Source organism: Etheostoma spectabile, unplaced genomic scaffold, assembly GCF_008692095.1.
Source record: "Etheostoma spectabile isolate EspeVRDwgs_2016 unplaced genomic scaffold, UIUC_Espe_1.0 scaffold272, whole genome shotgun sequence".
NCBI classification, from domain to species: Eukaryota; Metazoa; Chordata; class Actinopteri; order Perciformes; family Percidae; genus Etheostoma; species Etheostoma spectabile.
The window spans coordinates 31,409-50,501 of record NW_022605576.1 but is presented as its reverse complement, the minus strand read 5'-3'; the positions used below and the strand labels follow the sequence as shown (position 1 = coordinate 50,501).

Here is a 19,093-nt window from a genome sequence, read left to right as displayed (position 1 = left end):
AAAGGGGAAGGGTCGGACGGTAATAATCATGTAAAAGGAGAACGATGAAAGTTTACTTTTCTATCAAGCAGCAAAAAAAAATTAGCATCAACGTCCTGCGATGTGACTATCATGCATGCACACATCGCGGTGTCGATGCTAAAACATAAGCCTAATGTAAAGTCATTCAAATGAGCTCCACCTTTTACCATCTTCAACTTAAAAGCAACACACATTAATGCATAAATAATTCTAATCCTAATACATGTATTTATTATTCTGAAATGGGCCATTCTGCATTGTGAGCACTTTTGCTTTTTTAGCATGTTTTGATCGTTACACTTTTTACTTTTACCATAGACTGTATACAACTAGACCTTTTGTGGTCCGGGTCCCCTTACCTCATATTAGTTTTGTGTCTTTCACCAAACACACATTAAAATAAATGTAAAGAGACATGCCATAAAGATGGTATGTAGCCTGCTGTTTATGCCACAACTCTCAGATTTTTTTAAATATTAGTTTTGAACTTTGATAGCATTAGAATGGCTTTAATGAAACGGGTCAGGCTGGTGTCCCAGATGATCCCCAAAACGCAACCGTTTCCATGGTAAGTGCATTGTTGTGGCTGTCTAACCTGTTTTGTTGAGTGCCTGCTGCGTTTCCGTCTGCACAAAACAAAGTTAAAGTCCTCTCTGGACGGGAAACAGAACAGTCATAAAACTCTGATTCCTCTGATATGGTGGGTCTTTGTCAACCTGTTTATTTCATCAATATGTCAGTGTCGAGGACAGAACAGAGGGGTACCAGCTGTTGGGACAGAAATCTTTTTTTTGGATTCTTGTAGCTCGTGCACTGAACGCTCACATTCTGGCCCAAGTCAGACTACTTTATTACTCTTACAATTTATTTGTGTCCTGTCGCTGTAGCAGAGCCTGCAACATCTATTTTATCGTTACCATAAAGAATGTTAGTGACAAAAGAACAATTGGTTCAAATGTAGTTGGACAGAAACCACGAGGGCTGTGTGAAGCTATTAGTGTGTGTGTGTGTGTGTGTGTGTGTGTGTGTGTGTGTGTGTGTGTGTGTGTGTGTGTGTGTGTGTGTGTGTGTGTGTGTGTGTGTGTGTGTGTGTGTGTGTGTGTGTGTGTGATGGGTCCCCAGCCAGGTTCTGCTCCATCCCATCAGTCAGGTTTAAGAGCACAGGGCGCCTGTCAGCCCCAGCAAGCCTTCTGGGACCGAGCAGAGCTCAGGATGAAATGACACGTCTTGACATCTTAAATTCAGCAAGATTAAACCCACACCAGAAGAGGAGGAGCAGACCACTCTTCTTCTGTTTTATGTCCCTTTCCACCTACTCCTTTTGTTCCTTTAAACTGTCTTCAGAGACTTCTGCCTTATTGTTGCCTTTGAGGGCCTGTCTGGAAAATGGAACTAGTTTCCTAGTTTCCCCCCCATTATTACTGTTCCTGACTGTTTGTCTTTCTTTCTGCAGAGAGGATCAGATGAGCTGAGTATGTACAACAGTCCCAACTCAGGCATGAGCAGTATCAGTGGTGAGTTTGTTCCGGCCACGCTTGGAGACGGGGGGGGGCCGGGTGGGGCTTGATGGATATAGCAGGCAACCATTTGATCGGTAGTGACAGGCGGCGTTAAAAGGAGTTAAATGGTGTTTGAAAAGTGAAACAGGCAGCGTTGAACCCCATGGGAGCTGTTTGGTGTGTGAACAACATCACGCTCCTCTGTAGGAGGGCACCCACACAGCACAACATGTGACTCAAGGAGACATGGTGGATACCTCTGCATTTTAATGCCTCCTCCTGTTAGCAGCAGCAGCAGGACTGCAAGAGCTGGTTATGGCACGACATAGAAAAGACGAACAAAGTTTACCTGTTAAACAACAACTAGTGTCCTTAATCAAAGTCACAGTCAACCATTGCTACACAACGTCCCCCTTCCAAGCTAATGTCACCCCATCAGTCTTAGACTGCCTTTATTTAGGCACCTGATGTGGTTGCTTAATTTCAGGATCCAGCTTAACCTGGAAGGGGGACAGGACATTTAACATGACAAGGTCGGACAGAATTATTCAATTATTATTCATCTCGGGGTAATTTGACTGGCACAGGCTACTGTGTACCTTCTCAAACCATTTTCTTTTCAGAAGAAATCTTATGTGCAGCCCCAAATTATGAAATAGTTAAGCTTAATGGGCTTAAGGGACAGACCGGCACATTGTTGCTTCTTACGTTTTTCTGCATCGATTAGCACAGGTAATGGATGTTCATGCTACACTTTCAGACGGGGCTTCCAATGGCAGTGACAGTAAAAAGCTGAGGGTGGAGGAGGCCCCACCATCTCGTGTGCTCCACATCAGGAAACTGCCCAACGAGGCCTCAGAAACCGAAGTCATCGCCCTTGGCTTGCCTTTTGGCAAAGTTACCAATATCCTCACACTGAAGGGGAAGAACCAGGTGAGTGGAGGAAGCCGTAGACATGGGGAATTTGTAAGAACCACATACGTGTTAGGGTTGGGTACTGTTCACATTTTTCTCCTTACTTTCCTCGTAATAAAAAAATATCAGCTGTAAAAAATAATTCCAAACCAATTTATCCTGTTTACTTTGAACATTTAGTTTTTTATTTAGGACATTTTACACTAAAAATAAAATAAAAAATATCACACAGCCCTCTTTCCTTCAAAGGGTTGGGTGTTGTGTGTCTGCTGACGAGGGCCGTAGGAGATATTTGGCATTTGGGCCCGAGATTTCTGTCAAGTACAGTGTGCTTTCTTCTCCTCGCCATACAGATGTCAATGTCTGGAGGACAGAGGTTCTTTACTCCAGCCTGTTAATGTATTTGTCTGTTACTTGAAGGATATCTAAAATAACTTTATATAGTTCAATGAAAATGGACGGAAGGTTTGTCCAAATCTAGTGGAAACTAATTAATAAATAATTAATTCTAGTTCTTCTTTTCTCTTCTTCCAGGCGTTCTTGGAGATGGGGACGGAGGAGACAGCCATCACTATGGTTAACTACTACACCACTGTAACTCCTCACATCCGCAATGTCCCTGTCTTTATTCAGTACTCCAATCACAAAGAACTCAAAACGGATGCTGGCAATCAGGTTGGTTGAGCCGGACTAGCAGACCAAACACTCCAACCGTTGTTTCAGCTCCTGGGCCTCATCTGGAATGGGTTGAGAACTAGAGCTTTTTGTTTGGCTGAAGTAACTGGAGGTGTAAAACATGTAAAGATTCAACAGTGTGTCTCTGTCCAGATTTCTTTTAAATTATTATTGTTTTCTGTTGAGCCCTATTGTTAAAGCTAGTGAGTGACAGCTTGTGTTTGGCCGTAGCGGACCCAGGCGGTGCTTCAGGCCGTGTCGGCGGTCCAGTCCGGCGGTTCACCCAGCTCAGATGTACAGGAGGCTCTGGCTGCAGCCTCCAGTCCTGTGCTGCGGATCATCATTGACAACATGTTCTACCCTGTAACGCTGGATGTGCTGCAACAGGTATGCACCCACACAAGAACGGTTCAGTTTGCATGTGACATAATACTCACTCTTTATATTTGTTGTATTGTTTGATTTGTTTGCAGATTTTCTCCAAGTTTGGCACAGTCATGAAGATAATCACATTCACCAAGAACAATCAGTTCCAGGCCCTTCTGCAGTTCAGCGATCCTGTCAATGCACAGCAGGCCAAACTGGTGAGAGCTTGTTGACCTGCTGCTCCGTTTGTGCTTTGCCATGCCATATTAAAACAGATATGACGACTCGTTTTCTCCTGCCAGGCGCTGGATGGCCAGAACATCTACAACTCGTGTTGCACGCTGCGTATTGACTTCTCCAAGCTGGTCAGCCTGAATGTCAAGTACAACAACGATAAGAGTCGCGACTACACGCGGCCCGAGCTGCCTGCTGGTGACGGCCAGCCCAGCATCGACCCCTCGGTGGCTGCTGCCTTCACCAAAGACTCCAACTCCCTCCTCGGTAAGATCCCAGGTACATCACACTTTTCTTTTCCTTCTTTTTATCCTGTTGTTGATGTTTGTACCAACTGTTTTAATTTAGTCTCATGAGACATTTTCATCAAGTTGAAGAATTTGTAAAAGCAGTTTTTTTTTTTTTGTTTTTTTTTATGGAATTAATCAAAGCTGAGTGGTAGCAGTTTATCAGTCATTTTGGCTGCTCCATGCCTTGCTCAGCGCTGTAATGCTGTGGTTCAGTGGAAGTGCTGCTCTCCATACCATGATTGTCTGGTCTGCTCCCTCACAGGAGCCCTGAACCCTCTCAGCGCGGCGGCGGCCGCAGCTGCTGCTGCAGGGAGGGTGGCCCTCGCTGGACAGGCGGGCTCCAGCGGGGTCCTGCTGGTCAGCAACCTCAACGAGGAGGTTAGTAACACACCTGCACACACACACACACACACACACACACACACACACACACACACCTGTCAGATGGACCATCTACCCCCCAACTTCATCCCTGTGTAGTTGTATTTGCTGGTTAGGGCCAGCAGTTTCCCTGTACTACTTTTGTGATGTCTTGAGTGTGTCGTAGCAGAGACATAAAGAAGGTCCATGTTGTTGTTTGTGTATTCAGCTGTAACACTGCTGTGATCTTGGTCAATTCTGTTTTTATGCATATATTAGATACTCTCAAATTTAAAACTCTTCTGTGAGAATAGGAGCGTGGTTTTGATTGAGCTTTTTATTCTTCAGAATGCTTTTCTGTTGTCGGATAGCATCTTAGTCCATGTCTTTTCTAGATTTTTCCAGAACGTTTAGCCACTCAGAGCTGTGATGATGTCCGTTCTGGTGGACAACGATCACGGAACCATCCCAGTGAACACTCAACATTACACTGAGTCCAAACCTCTTTAGAATAGATGCACTGGACCTCTTGTTAATATTCCATGTAGTTTTAAAATGAAGTATAAAAAAAGTCTTACCTTTTCTTTGCCTTAGTGTCATTTCCACACCCAGAACCTTGCTGTTTTTTAACCTTTTGGTCACGCCTTATTATGTCCCTATAAGAGAGAGGGGGATTTGCTGTTTCTGTCACCTCACCAGAACCCTTCCCTCTTTCCTCCTGTGATGTACTGCCCTCCCTTCTCTTGTCAAACTGTAACTTACTCCGCTAACTGTCTCTCTCTGTTTTTCTCTCTAAGCTCTGCTCACCTCTCCTCAGCTCATATGAAAGCTCATATGAAATCATTCTGTGGTCTCCTAAGCTGTGTCTCAGTCCTGGGAACAAATACCTGCCTCTCTGAAACGCTCGCTCACTGACTTTTCTCCCTCTTCCTCTGCGTTTTGCCTTTTTAACTGTGACCTAAACGGCATCTAAATTGTCTCACCTAATGTCTCTGTCTCTTTTCTCATCAGTCTGTTTTCTCTGGCTGTGAATGAGCTTCTGACAGTATCTCAACCACTCAAATACCTGATGTTAAGATACTGTGCTTAATCCTTCTTTTAGCCTCTCAGACTTGTGTGAACGCCATGTTTTACTCAGGTGGCCTTCACATCAACTCTTGCATGCCAAATTATACTGCCAAAGAAGAAATATTGAATTGCATGGTCTCTTAACTATTTCCCCCCTCAGCTTCTCACACCCTTGTAGTAGTTCTCTCCCTCGCTGAAAGATTGTACATCTTCAGATTTCCAACCTGCTGCATGTTGTTTTTTATCCCATGGTTATGACTTTATATTGCTGATTTTATTATGATTTTGACATGAATGTAACTTTACCTCATGCTTGTCCAGGGTGAAGCTATTTGCTGTATTTTGACTAAAGAAAACATTGATCCAAGCCATTATCTCTGACCAAACTACCTGCATTATTCCAGTGTACTGACCTATATTTTATTTTTTGTCCCTCCCCCTTCCTCACTTTTATTTTTTTATTCCCCCTCCCCCAATTTGCATTTGCTTCCCTATTCACCCCCCCCCCCCCCCCCCCCCCACCATCCCTCCCTCTCCTCCCCTCTCCCCTCCATTCATTCTGCCCCCCACTACATGTGCTGGTGGGGGACTTTTAATCAATCCTTCCTATTGCTCCACATTAACACCCCCCCTCCATGACTCCTCTTGCCGCCTGTTCCCCCTCCTCCATGACCCACCACCTCCATCACTCTCCGGGGGGAAAACAAAAACCACCATTCCTCCTACCTACCTCCGTTCTGGATCGATCTGTCCATCTCTACCTCCGCTCCGCTCCGACTCTTCTACCTCTCTACCTGTCTCACGCTGCTTGTTGCTCTTCTCTCCCTCTAAAGATGGTTACGCCCCAAAGTCTGTTTACCCTCTTCGGTATGTTATCGTTAGCTCTCTCTCTCACTCTCTCTCTCTCTCACTCTCTCTCTTTTCTGTCTCTCTCTCTCTCTCTCTCTACCTCCTCTTTTTGTTCTATTTCATTCTTTATTTGAGACATTTGTCATTATTAGTATTATTAAGATTATTACAAGCTTATGTATATTTATTTGCAGACAGTAGCTTGCTTGATAATTTGAAATATATTTTGGCCCCCTGTTTATTGGTTTGGGTTAATGTTTATTACGTTTGCCCTAAAATCTGCTACTTGGTAATCTGTTAATGCACGGTTAAGTGATTATTTTTGCATGCTGTTTTTTATTTCTAGCCAGCTTGATAATTTATCTGTTTCGAGGGTGTCTCTTCTCTTTATCTGTTCCCTCTACACACCTCTCACTCTGCTGTGAAGTTCCTATGTGTACTCTGCTAGTCTCTCTTCTGTGTTTCTTGTCTTTAAATGTCCTTGTCTCCGATGCTAACTTTCAGTGTTTTTCTAACTGTGCTTTCTCTCCACCTCACCGCTTCTCCTCGTGCCCGCCTGTGGCTCTCATGCAGGAGTGTACGGCGATGTCCAGAGGGTGAAGATCCTTTACAATAAGAAGGACAGCGCTCTCATTCAGATGTCCGATGCCAACCAGGCCCAGCTAGGTGAGCAGATGTCACATGCTCCAACTCAGTCCCTCACGGATCACTGTGTTGGGATGCTTGGGCATCCCAGGAGGCATAAACCATACAGAGCGCCACTGAAAATATTAAATAATGTTATTACAGATGTTGGACGTTATATTAGACTAACCAACATCATTTTCAAGTTTTCTAAATGGATGAAATGAGACACTAAAGAACGTACACACCTTTGCTTTGTCTCTGATAAATATCTAATCAACTTGCGTAATTTACTTGGAAGCCAACCTCAGAGGTGATCTGGATCACTATCACATTTTTGGGTTAATTTGCATTACTTAATGATTATTCTGTCTGTAAAATCGTAGGACTTCTCAAACATGGAGAAGGCAACAATTGTAAGGTATATGCAAAGGCAAAGGCACTGCGGTCTGTCAAAGCCTACTCGAGAGAAACCAAGGCTGGCGGCAGCACAGTCCTCTACCAATGCTATGTCCTATCTCGCAAAGGAAAGTGAAAAATAATTTTCCACCGCAGGAGTTCTTCCTTGGCCCATGCTAAACCCTTTAACCACGTTAACAATCGGGCCAGTAGTTTTTTGTGTAGCCCTGCTGACAAACCAATCCAAAAACATCAAGCTATTTGTACTCGTATGTCAAATATTAAGGAACCCTTAAGAGACAGAGCTGTCCTTCAGTATGTTGGAAAACAGAGTTGTGAGTATGGCCAGTTCATTGCCACTGCTAGTTGTTGTGTGAAGAGACACTCATCTCTCAGTGTGACTTTATACAAAGACTTTCAACCCTTTTTATGCATATGGATCTAGTTGTAACTGTAGTGATTCACATGTTTTCTTTGAATTGGGTTCAGTTAGTACAGCCAGTGAAAACCACATCACAGGCTGCAGCAGTTTCACCACTGACCATCCTCTTTTGCCGCGACCACAGCAATGAGCCACCTGAATGGCCAAAAGATGTACGGGAAGATCATCCGGGTGACGCTGTCCAAGCACCAGACGGTGGCGCTGCCCCGTGACGGCCTGGACGACCAGGGCCTGACCAAGGACTACGCCAACTCCCCACTTCACCGCTTCAAGAAACCTGGCTCCAAGAATTTCCAGAACATCTTCCCGCCATCTGCCACCCTTCACCTCTCCAACGTCCCGTGAGTACCAGGCGTGTCGGTTCTGTTAGATACTGGACAGTGCTCTGTCTCTAACATCCCTGGAATTCCACTGGGAACCAATTTAGTCACCAGAATGCACAACAGCAGGAACCTTGGAACTAGTTCACCTACGTAAATTAAAAATGAAAGGGAATACTAATTAATTACCCCTTTTCACCTGATATGACATGCCAATGTGGAAAAGACCATATGTGGAAAAGACCATGGCAAGAAATACCAAGTGTCAGTAGAAAAGGTCCGTTGCCAAGGACTCAGCCAACATGGGGGGGGACACACACATTAGAAACATTGCCCTTGTGATGCTCATTAGAACTCTTCATTAGTGCTACTTTGTGCTAAAAACAAGTCCTTATTACTGTGACTTGTGGCCTTTATTTCAACAGACAAGATGTGACGGAGGATGACCTGCGGCTGCTCTTCTCCAACGCTGGAGGCACTGTGAAAGCATTCAAGTTTTTCCAGTGAGTAGACTTATCCCACTTAAGGATCCAGGATGGGCTCCATCATGGAACAATGAATGATTCCTGCTGTGGTTTAGCGTTTGTGCACTGGTACTAACTGCGGTGTCATATGTGTTTTAGGGATCGCAAAATGGCTCTGATCCAGATGTCAACAGTGGAGGAGGCCATCCAGGCCCTGATTGACCTGCACAACTACAACATGGGAGGCAACCAGCACCTGAGAGTCTCCTTCTCCAAGTCCACCATCTAGAGATCTCACCCACAGCGTGTGGGAAACCTTACAGACTGTGTCTGGACACTGGGGCGTGGGATCAGTTGTGGTGTTGGGGTTTTGTTGATCCTGTCATTCCTGGAGAGAGACTGACATTTTTGACTCACATCCTTTTTTAAAGAGAAGAATTGAGTATGTTTCAGATACTGGATCCTCCCAGCTATTCTTAACTGTACCTCTGTATTTTTATGTCAAACACAATATTACATGATTGATTGCCCCCCTGTATGACAGTTTGATGTAGGTCAATGTTTAATTCTTTATTTAGTTGGAAAGATACAGTACTTATGTGCCTTACTTGACAATATCAACCATTTCTACAGCTGGACATGGTCACTCATTACTCTGCTATGCTTCTGAGGCACATTGGTATTGGCTATTTTTGGGGTTAGTGAGAATGCAAGCTGTGTTGTCATCCTCTAGACTTTGTTACAGTTTCCCTTTTAGTTTATCAACGGAAGAGGCAACATGTTAGAGTTTTGCAGCATCCTGTGCCTGGCAGCTTCACTTGAATTCCATTATTCCACGAGTACGCTCAGTGTGAGACTGTTCTCCCTAGTTTTGAATTCACATAATGCCACATATCACGGTGGGATTTCTTTATCTGTGTTTTGAAGCCTTCTGTGCTTTTCTTCTTGGCAGTGAGGTGTAATTTTCAGTGACACTGGTTTTCTAAGCATGTTTAGTTATGATAGGATCTCCCATCAGAATGTGTTGCATGCTGTGGAAGCAGTTAGAAGAGGAGTCCACTGTGATTTTATTGTCAAGTGACCGTTTACTAGAGAGGGCTACTCAGTTGGACCAAAGTTTCTGTGCCTTTTAGTGTTTCTTGAATTCATTTGAACTAAAAGCATTAGAACACACTGTCGGCCAGAATTATAAGTGGTGAGTTAATTCCCATTTTTTTAATGACCCAACAGGACCTCTTGCTCAGAAATAAGATAGTAATGTGTATTTTTTTCTTCTTCCAAGTCTGCTTTTATACAGCTCAAAATGTAAGGATTTGGTTAAGTTCTGAAGAGGCACAATTAAAGGATGAATTATTTTCTAAAATGGGGAGATGCGCCTTGGTTTCCTGCTTTTTGAGTTTTCCCTATCATGGTCTCTCTCGTGTATTCTGCATTACGTCTGTAGCATGCTTAATAAAACTATTCTGTAGCTCTGCATTCACCTCTGTCTCTCTTCTTTTCTGTTCTGTCTGCTCTGCTCACTTCTGAAACCATCTTCAGTCCCAGGGTGGGAAAGAAGCCAAAACTCATTTTGGAGCCACTTGAAAACTCGCTCTAATAAGCCAGATCGAGCCCTCTGATGGTACTAATTCACAGGACAAGAAGTACATTTTGTGGATGCGTTTCCCACCCTGCCAACTGACACAATCTATTCCTTTGATGTCTTGCTCCCCTCTCTTCTGGTAGTTGCCTATTTTCTAATCAGTCTCTGAGGGCCTGGCTCTCATGACAGTCTGTCTGATCTATCTACTTGTTCTCACACCTTTTTATCAATTACATAAATGGCCCCATTTGTCATTTCCCAAGCTTTTTGCATTTTACGCCACTGCCAGCTTTTGAGCATCTGAGTAAAATTGCTTCATACACAAACACAATGTACATACGCTGAGCCAGTTAAAGCCACAGTGTACTGCTGCACAATGCCATGGAGCACACAATACTGTTCCAACACAGACCGCTCTGGTCCGTAGTAATAGAAATGACTGATCTTTACCAATATTCAGCCCTGAATTAAAAAACAAAATGAATCTGAACACCTGTACATAGCTGCTCTGGAGGAAGCCAAAGGATGACGACATTATTGAAAAGAGTTGTGAAACGCCCATTTCACCGGTCATCGAAAACACGAGCTCGCTCAGTGAACGCTTTTCAGATGAGAACCTTAGGGTCTGACTGAATCTAATTATCCTCATCATTATGACTATACTAATATGGTATCTAAGTATTTTTGAATCACTTCAAGATTAATAAAATATGTAAATCTCATAAGAGATCATGACAATGAGCGGCCGTGTGATTATGTCATTAACAGTTATGATAGCACCCTAACTTCACATGCAGAAACATCCACCCAGACTCCCATATTAAACCAAGCTCACATTCCACGTGTGATTAGGAACGCGTATTGATTTCCAATGTGAGCGCACCGTTGCCATGTCTCCATTGGGACAGAGACCCAGAGAGCTGTACTGAATCAATGTGTCGCTATCCAGGCAATAGACTCAATATTCTCCCCTACTCTGGTTCCAATTTGGTGCTCGATTGGAGACATCATTCTTCAGTTGTCTTCACAGAGAGTGGCTGTCAGTGGGGACGCTGCATTTGTTTTGTGAGTGCACACAGGGCCTCTGGGTACTGAGGACTGGTGTTGTCCTTACAGTTAGTTCTGTATTCGCTGTCATCACACACCAATTGATTTCTATCTCCAAATGCACAGCTGTAAAAAATTACATCACACCATGCACATATCTTTTGTTGTTGTTCACATCGATAAAGGTGTGGGCGGAGATGGAGGTCCAGGTTAGATGCTACAGTGTCTGAATTTAAAGATGCACTAGTCACTATTTTTTATTTTAGCAATGGATCCAATGACGACATGTGACGATGTGACAGGAGTATAGTGTTGAACCCAAGAGGACTCATCACCCGATCCCGCAGTTCCCCTCAGCGCGACACGATGTAGCGTCTTCCAGCTCATTGGTTTGGTTTCATGACCCTCATGTGTGGGGGTGTGGGTGGGGAGTTCCTGTTCTTTTGCGTTTGGCATTGTGGAGGGATCTTTGCCTGCTGTGTTCAGGACTCCTTTTGCATGGTATGAACTTTCTGTGAATACTTTTTCAAGCTCATCACTTTGCCATCTCCTCTCTGCATTTGGGTTCAAAATGTTCTACCGCTACAGCAATTTCTTCATATTGACAAACTTCAGCTGGACCGACCAATGGTGTACCTGCCTTCATCACCGGCCTTTCTACCAATGACCAAATCCTCTCCAGGGCTGATAGAACATCTACGCTAACCTCTGATTGTTGTTTGGCCTCTCCGTGTCGTCACACACACCTAACCCAAACGGCTGTACCCGCTCTGCTGCACGTTAGGGATAGCACACCCCCCACTCTGGTCCTGGCTGTAAGGACCAATGGTGTCCTGTGGGCCCATGCAGGATCCTCCCATACCAAATAATAAAGAAGTGATGAATTAATATAGCAAACACAAAAAGCTGCATGGTTTATGGGGAAGCTGTTTGGTTAATGACACAATATCAAAGCAACTGTCGCTGATGATTTTGTCCCTGACGTGTGATGAAAGGTGATCTCTGCTCCTAATGCTTTTCTAATCTGCTGGGTAGACACCACAGTGCACTTCATGTAAATGTTGCTGCAGCTTCTCATGCCACTTTATAAAAACAAAAAGCCTCTCAGAGGAAAGCCCCATTGTCCCACAGCCTTATATATCATAAATGTCTGGCACAGTTGAGGCGGGGGGGGTGGAATTGAAACACAAAGGTGCTAACCTGACAGTCAATTAGTATGCATCACAACAGCAGCATCTCCTGGGAGTGTGTGACTGTGCACAGGGAAATCACACAGTTGTTGATATGACTGTCACAACCTTTTTTGTAGTAAAAAAGGTTCAATTCAATGATTAGAAACACTTTTGTGAATCCCTCCACACACAGCCAATGATTTGGTTCTTACCAAGATAAAAAAAACGGAGATTTAGAAATGTGTTAGATAAGTGATCTTGTATTAAGAGTGAATTTCTTATTTTAAGTGTTCAACTTTAAACTATAATCTTAAATTAAGCAAGCCGATCAAGTGAAATGATCTCGCTGCATGGACAGATCATTGCACTTGTTCTCTCAGATTTAGGGTTTTTTTCAGTGCATTATTGCTTCCTTGGCTATCCAGCCCAGCCGGGCTCCATGTTTTCTGTAATTGGGCAGGTCAAATATTGTGTTGTGAAAGTTGTGATAATGTAGGCCTAAGACAGGGTAGGGAATCAGCAAGTAGAGACTGACTAATGTATTGTTAGTTTAGATCTTTTCAAGGGGAATGGTAACGTAGAATAACGTTATTCTTTTAGGTCAGGGTTGTTCTGATCTTCATGCCCTTATAGAAATATGGTGTGCTGGGGAACACAGCAGCCTCCAGGTCCATCCCTTATTTTCAGAGCGTACAGTGTATGGTGATGTATCAGCGTCAGTATGCGAACAAGTGTCTGTGCTGAGGTCTCTGCATTTCATATTCCTCCTGCCTTTTTTTATTAGGTTGTTTACCAGTGGAGCTGAATACCGAGCAGTCGGGGGTAGTGAATGAAAAGTAAGAGAGGGTGAATTGGAGTTGGAATTTAGAGGCATTTTTCAAAGTTGTATCCAATTTCTGTTATTCTCAGGCCTCCTGTTTTGAAAGGTCCCTTTCCTCTCCTTTCCGCTGTGTGTCAGGCAGAGAAGTGCGAGCGCCGAGGCTTCCAGAGTAATGTAATCAGCCGCCCTGCCGAACGCCGCCCTCACACACTGACGCACAGGATTGGCACGGCTGCATCAGCCAGGGTGCCCTATGATTATGAAGATGAGGGGGAACACAGAGCTGCAAGCTGTCTCCAGGTGCCCATAACCCCCCCGACCCCCCCCGAAAAGGCAGGTGAATCTTAGCTGTTTCACCTGGTGCACTATGATTGTTTTTTCTACCAATGGGTGTATTTTTGGTACATGTCCATGTTGCTGCCGGTCCTGCCGACACTAGCTGGGGTTCGGGTCCATATGCATGCTGATGTAGGTAACTCAAGCCTCATTTTATCCATCACTACTGCCAAACTTTGTAAATAATTTTCTTTATTTTCTAAGCCCACTAGATGGCGCTCTTAGTTTGAAGAAAAAGGCCAGAAGAATGCCAACTCAGTGTGCTTTCGACTGTTTGTTGAACAGAGATCGCCATCTAGTGGGCTCAGAGACTAAAGAAGATGCTAGATGAAGCTTCATTTGACCATCACTACTCCCCGCTGGCTGTGCCCTGGTTCTCCTGTGTGGACAGCGGTGGAGACGACTCAGACGTGGCGTGGCGTGGCGCACAAAATGGCTCAAAGTTCCAATCAGTTCAACTTTGACTTTGTTGCGTCTGAACGTTTTAAAGGGCGACCGAGATAAGATGAGATGAGAAGGTAGCCTAAAGCGGTGACGAGGCACACCTGCACTTGAACACATGAACTGTACCTTGGACTCCAGTCTATCTTCAAAAACTCTACAAACATGAACCGTACCTTGGACACCAACTCGGAGGAACCACGCCCTCCAGCCATCCTGCACGTTGTGGCACATGTTCTGTATTTTAAAAGTACAGTGAAAGCCAGCACTTTCATGAGACACACGTACGCACGCACGCACGCACGCACACACGCACACACCTGCTGGTCCCGGGGGTGCAGAAAGGGCTTTGCAGCAGCTATTTGACATGCAACATAAATTAAATGTGTCTTTCCAAGCTTGTGATGTAACTGTCCCTGGCATCCTGGGGTTTCACAGATCTTATGTAACGCAGTTAGAACCAGAGCCAAGGCCGTGTCTGACCACCTACTCTGCAGCTCTGTCCTAGTCAAACCTCAGTCAGTCATTGAAATGCTTTTGCTTGTGGTTTGTAGTCATTGTTTCACTGCATTCTTGCCTTTTAAAAAATCATATTCCACTTAATTACAGCTTTACTTTTTATTGTCTTAGTTTTGGCCATCATTTATATCAGTGTTGGTATGAAGTAATCTGGTCATATAGCAACAACAAAGCAAGTGGTCAAAGGTTAACCCTTTCACTGTGTGGTGATTTGCGTTACTCTGACTGATGTGTTGGTTTCACCCACAGACTGTACAGTCTATGGTTTCAACGTAAAGTAAGCCTTGGTGGGATAGCGATTAATCATCTCTGGATCCAAACCACTCGTTATTGAGTCTTTTAAAGTGAGGTTCTGAAAAACAACTTTCTAAACTAACTAGTGTTGCAGTAAGATAGGACGAATGACAGAGATCAATGTCCCCACTGGTAAAATACAGAGCAGAAAAACAACTAATGAATAAACAAGTTAAGAATATTTTTCAATGACGCCACCTTGTGTCACATTGTTCAAGCTGTGATTCCATGTGCTGAACTGTCCTCAGTGTTCAGAGCAGCAGGGACCGTAGAGGAGCCATCAGCTGATGGCGGCGAGATGGGGCCACTGACCTTCATAAGCTTCACTCAACACTGCAATCACAGCAAGTCCTGCAATAAAATAACCAATTGTCTGGGTGACCTGAGGCCTATTCACTACCACGACTCTCTCTTTTACATGGAAATGATCAGTTTTCCTGTCTGGGAGCAAGTGGAATACAACATAAATCCTCCAGCACACCTTTATGCAAAACCCATATTTTAGCAAATAAATGATCATTGATGATTAGGACATCTGCAGCGATGGACCCTCCATGTGTCCAACAGTAATCTTATTCAGAATCAATCCACCTGACATTTGAAAAAGCTGATTACCCTCAGGACCAGTGTGACCGGTCAACGTATCTCCACATTTCTGCTTAAACATCTTGATCTTCGACTGCACGCGCTTACATATCTGATGATTTGGTTTTTTTTGGACTTCCAGCTGGGATGGACCACTGGTTCCCAAGCCTTTTGGATTCTTACCCTTAATATTGTGTTATCTCTCATTATGACATGAGTTTTGACCTCTTCATTTCCCTCTCATATTGTGTTAAGCCTCTAAAAGCATTCTCTTGATTATGATTTAAAGTGTGCATAGATAAAAGGGAAAGAAAAAAGTTTATTGCATCACCATAACAGTATTGTAGTATTGATAACTACCTACTAAATATAAAATATTATTAAGCAAATGTCGTCATATCCACCATATTAGATGTTTATTGGATGTTACCAACTCTTTCTTGTATGATTTTTATTAGCAGTTGAGCTTATTGACAGTCCAATATTAAATCCATCTCTGACTCTTGTGTTTGAGTGTCCTGGGATAACAGGCTGGCATGATCCGCCTTTACCTTGGGATCTACTCTGAGTGGGTTGTCATCCTGAGCACTCTGCCTGTGTGTCAGTGCTCTTTTACCTCAACACATTCTTCATTTTATCTTCCTTCACTAATTACCGTAATAAAATGGAGAGTTGACTGTACAGTGAGATTTAATATACCCCCATATTTCAATTTGATTGTGCTAAACTCTGAAAGTCTTCACCCCTCTTCTTCTAACACATCATTCTCCTAACCACATCAGTCTGTGTCACACACACACACACACACACACACACACACACACACACACACACACACACACACACACACACACACATTTTAGGCTAATTTGCATGTGTTTTCTATGCAGGTGCATCCTAATGTCAGTTGAGAAATCATCAATGCAACAGCTAATTGGAGGTTTAAATTCCTCAATGTACAGAGAACCATTTGTTAATGAAAGGTGATGGGGAACAGGGAAATGATGCCAAAAAGAATTCCAGTGGTGTCACACAGAGAGTTTGGGGGGGGGGGGGGGGGGGGGGGGGGTGTATCATCCTGCGCACCCTCAGCCCAATTAGTAATATATTCCAATAATGAGCACAGTGTAAATACGGGCTACAGTGCCAGTGTAGTGCTGTCTGCTTTATTTTCCAGTAAAGAACATTAAGGACATAAGGAAGCTACTGAGCCTGCACGGCATAAGCTTTCTAAAGTGCAATTTGCATCTCTACCCGAGGACGATGCCTTTTGTTATTCTGCCTGGTGCTGTTAAGGATGCTGCATCTGGATCTGAAGGAAGCGCATCTAAATGGCAGCCCGGCGATGTGAAGCACCCTAATGGCAAGGTGCCACCAGTATTGTTTGTGTTCCTCTAGCTGGTCCCATTAAGCGCTCTGAGCAAAACTAATCTTTTCTTGTATTGTAAACACTCAACTTTCATTTACCGCCGCCCAAGGCTAACACTCAACACCTGCAGCCCATTATACGTCGCTTTGTGTCAGGGTGTAAATTGTACACAAAACAGTGCCTTGGAACTGTTTCTTTGACACTAAAAGCTATGTCTTTGGTCCATGGCCATGAGTCGGATGCCAATAGTTAGATCTGTACGTCTACAACACAACAGGGCCGATTCCCGCCTGCTACATCAAGGTGGGCGGGTAGAAAAAACAGGTGGGCAACCTGGGCGGTTGGTAGAAGTTAGAGAAGCACACTACCGGCCCAGAAGTTGCTAGTTCCAATCCCCTGGTGAGATGGCACACACGTTTGGCCTAATCACAGCTGCAACCCTGAGGCAGAGGTTTGGTTTCAACATTCGCGGGGATGCGTTTGATGCGGGGGGGTCCAAGGGACTTTATCCAATCAGATGTGTTTCAGCAAGATTACTGCTCATGCTCCACATTCAAAATGTGTCCTCGTGCCAGGTGTAAAACCCAAACGCGAGTAAGCCTAGTTCCCAAAATCTTGAATTGCTATCTACTTCCAACTTTTATTTTGATTCTTCAACAAGTGTTAAACATCTCGATCAACTCCATACCTAACTCCATCAATGCGTCCAGCTCCTTACTGCTCATTTAAAAGCACAAAGAAATATATATTTCCTTGCAGGGGGCAGAAAAGAAATACTATTCTAAATTACTGACAAATGTGCAAATTTTGACCTCCTCCGTCAGGGGAAATATGGAAGGTTATTTGCTGTGGAATCTTTACATATGAACCCAGATTATGTCTGGCTCCAGTGGTCCTCTGTGAACACGACTTCAGGAAGGCTGTCTGTCTTCACATGGGAGATTCATCTGTGCAGCATGGCTCTCTGGAAAACAATTTATATTGGTAATCTCGTAAATGTGATTATTGTCATTATGTTTATCCATAAGATTGTGTTTTTGTTAAATCTCATAATGCCCTGGGAGGCTGTTTGCTACTTTGTCAGCCATATCAAAAATGATTGTTTGAAAGCAACGCACAAAAGCTCCCCCATGATGCCGTGTTTTGTCAGGATGCAGGACACTGTCTACTGCCGTCGGAATAAGGATTAAATCTTTATAGGCAGCATGGATTATTTACAGCTCAGGGTGGTTATCCAATAGGCCACAGAGATGGGTTAACCACACACCATTCCTCTCATTGTCCTGTGACATTTCACTTATTGATAATTTATGTGGAAAAAGCATTGTGCTCAGATTAGCTGTGCGAAGAGTAATCACATCTGATGGCCTTAAAAGGGCAGGCCATCAGGACACTGACAGTACAAGATGAAGAAAAATGTCTCTATCAACACAAACGAGGGGCAAATTAGCGTTTGTGCTATTTTCTGATGGTGATATACCGCTGTAGAGAGCACCGCGGCTTGCCAAGAATTAGCTGCATTTACTTGGTTCCAATTGTCCCCAGAAAGGTATCTGAGTAAATTATACTGGTTGTAGTTTTATTGCAGTATACTTTTCCCTCTTCTTTGTTTTTGTTTTCTTTTTTACAAAAATCAATAAATTGGACTAATTTCATTTGTACTTGCTTACACCTACAAATCATCTTCTGGTGAAAGTAATGAAGTGAACACAGCTGCATTTAATAGACACCTTCTGATAAACATCACCTAATTATAGAAGTAATGTTTTAATACATCTGCTTTTATCTTAACTAGTCGTCTTGGGGCCTAGACATTCACCTTTTCTCAGCTAAACGTTAAATGGAACGATCTGTTAAATTAACTGTCATGTGACCGGTTGGCTAACCTGTCACCAGTCCACGGTCGGCATAGTGTCAGAAGATATAATACTAGCAGTGGATTTGACACGTGCTTTTGGTGTGGGAGCTCTGGGTTCCACCATCTGGGTCCAGACCAATGTGTCCCTGACCAAGACACTTAACCAAGACAAGACACTATGTCCAGCAAGGTGGAGATAACCAGGTTGAACAGGTGGAGCTATGTCCAGCCAGGTGGAGATAACCATATGAACAGGGGGGAGCTATTACAGCCAGGTGGAGTAACCAGGAGATGAAGGTGAGCTATGTCCAGCATGTGGATATAACCAGGATGAACAGGTGGAGCTATGTCCAGCCAGGTGAGATACCAGGATGAACAGGTGGAGCTATGTCCCAGGCGGTGGAGATAACCAGGATGAACAGGTGGAGCTATGTCCACAGTGGAGATAACCAGATGCGGGGTTATGCAGCAGGTGGAGATAACCAGGATGAAACGGTGGAGCTATGTCCAGCAGTGGAGATAACCAGGATGAGACAGGTGGAGC

General features: G+C 43.9%; 1 protein-coding gene across 3 annotated transcripts in view; it reads left to right on the top strand.

Annotated features, from left to right (window-relative positions):
• LOC116685855 (polypyrimidine tract-binding protein 2) overlaps positions 1-10,006 on the top strand; it is a 13,920-nt gene extending 3,914 nt beyond the window's left edge. The window contains exons 3-14 of one of the 3 annotated variants that reach the window (XM_032510814.1): positions 1,475-1,535; positions 2,281-2,453; positions 2,970-3,110; positions 3,342-3,497; positions 3,584-3,694; positions 3,779-3,977; positions 4,263-4,378; positions 6,262-6,295; positions 6,851-6,943; positions 7,867-8,083; positions 8,488-8,565; positions 8,686-10,006. In XM_032510814.1, coding sequence (XP_032366705.1) covers positions 1,475-1,535; positions 2,281-2,453; positions 2,970-3,110; positions 3,342-3,497; positions 3,584-3,694; positions 3,779-3,977; positions 4,263-4,378; positions 6,262-6,295; positions 6,851-6,943; positions 7,867-8,083; positions 8,488-8,565; positions 8,686-8,815 — 1,509 coding nt within the window. In that variant the 3' untranslated portion in view covers positions 8,816-10,006. Of the gene's footprint in view, positions 1-1,474; positions 1,536-2,280; positions 2,454-2,969; positions 3,111-3,341; positions 3,498-3,583; positions 3,695-3,778; positions 3,990-4,262; positions 4,379-6,261; positions 6,296-6,850; positions 6,944-7,866; positions 8,084-8,487; positions 8,566-8,685 lie in introns of all 3 variants that reach the window. The other 2 variants (XM_032510813.1, XM_032510815.1) reach the window with 2 other exon arrangements.
• Positions 10,007-19,093: the final 9,087 nt, after the last annotated feature.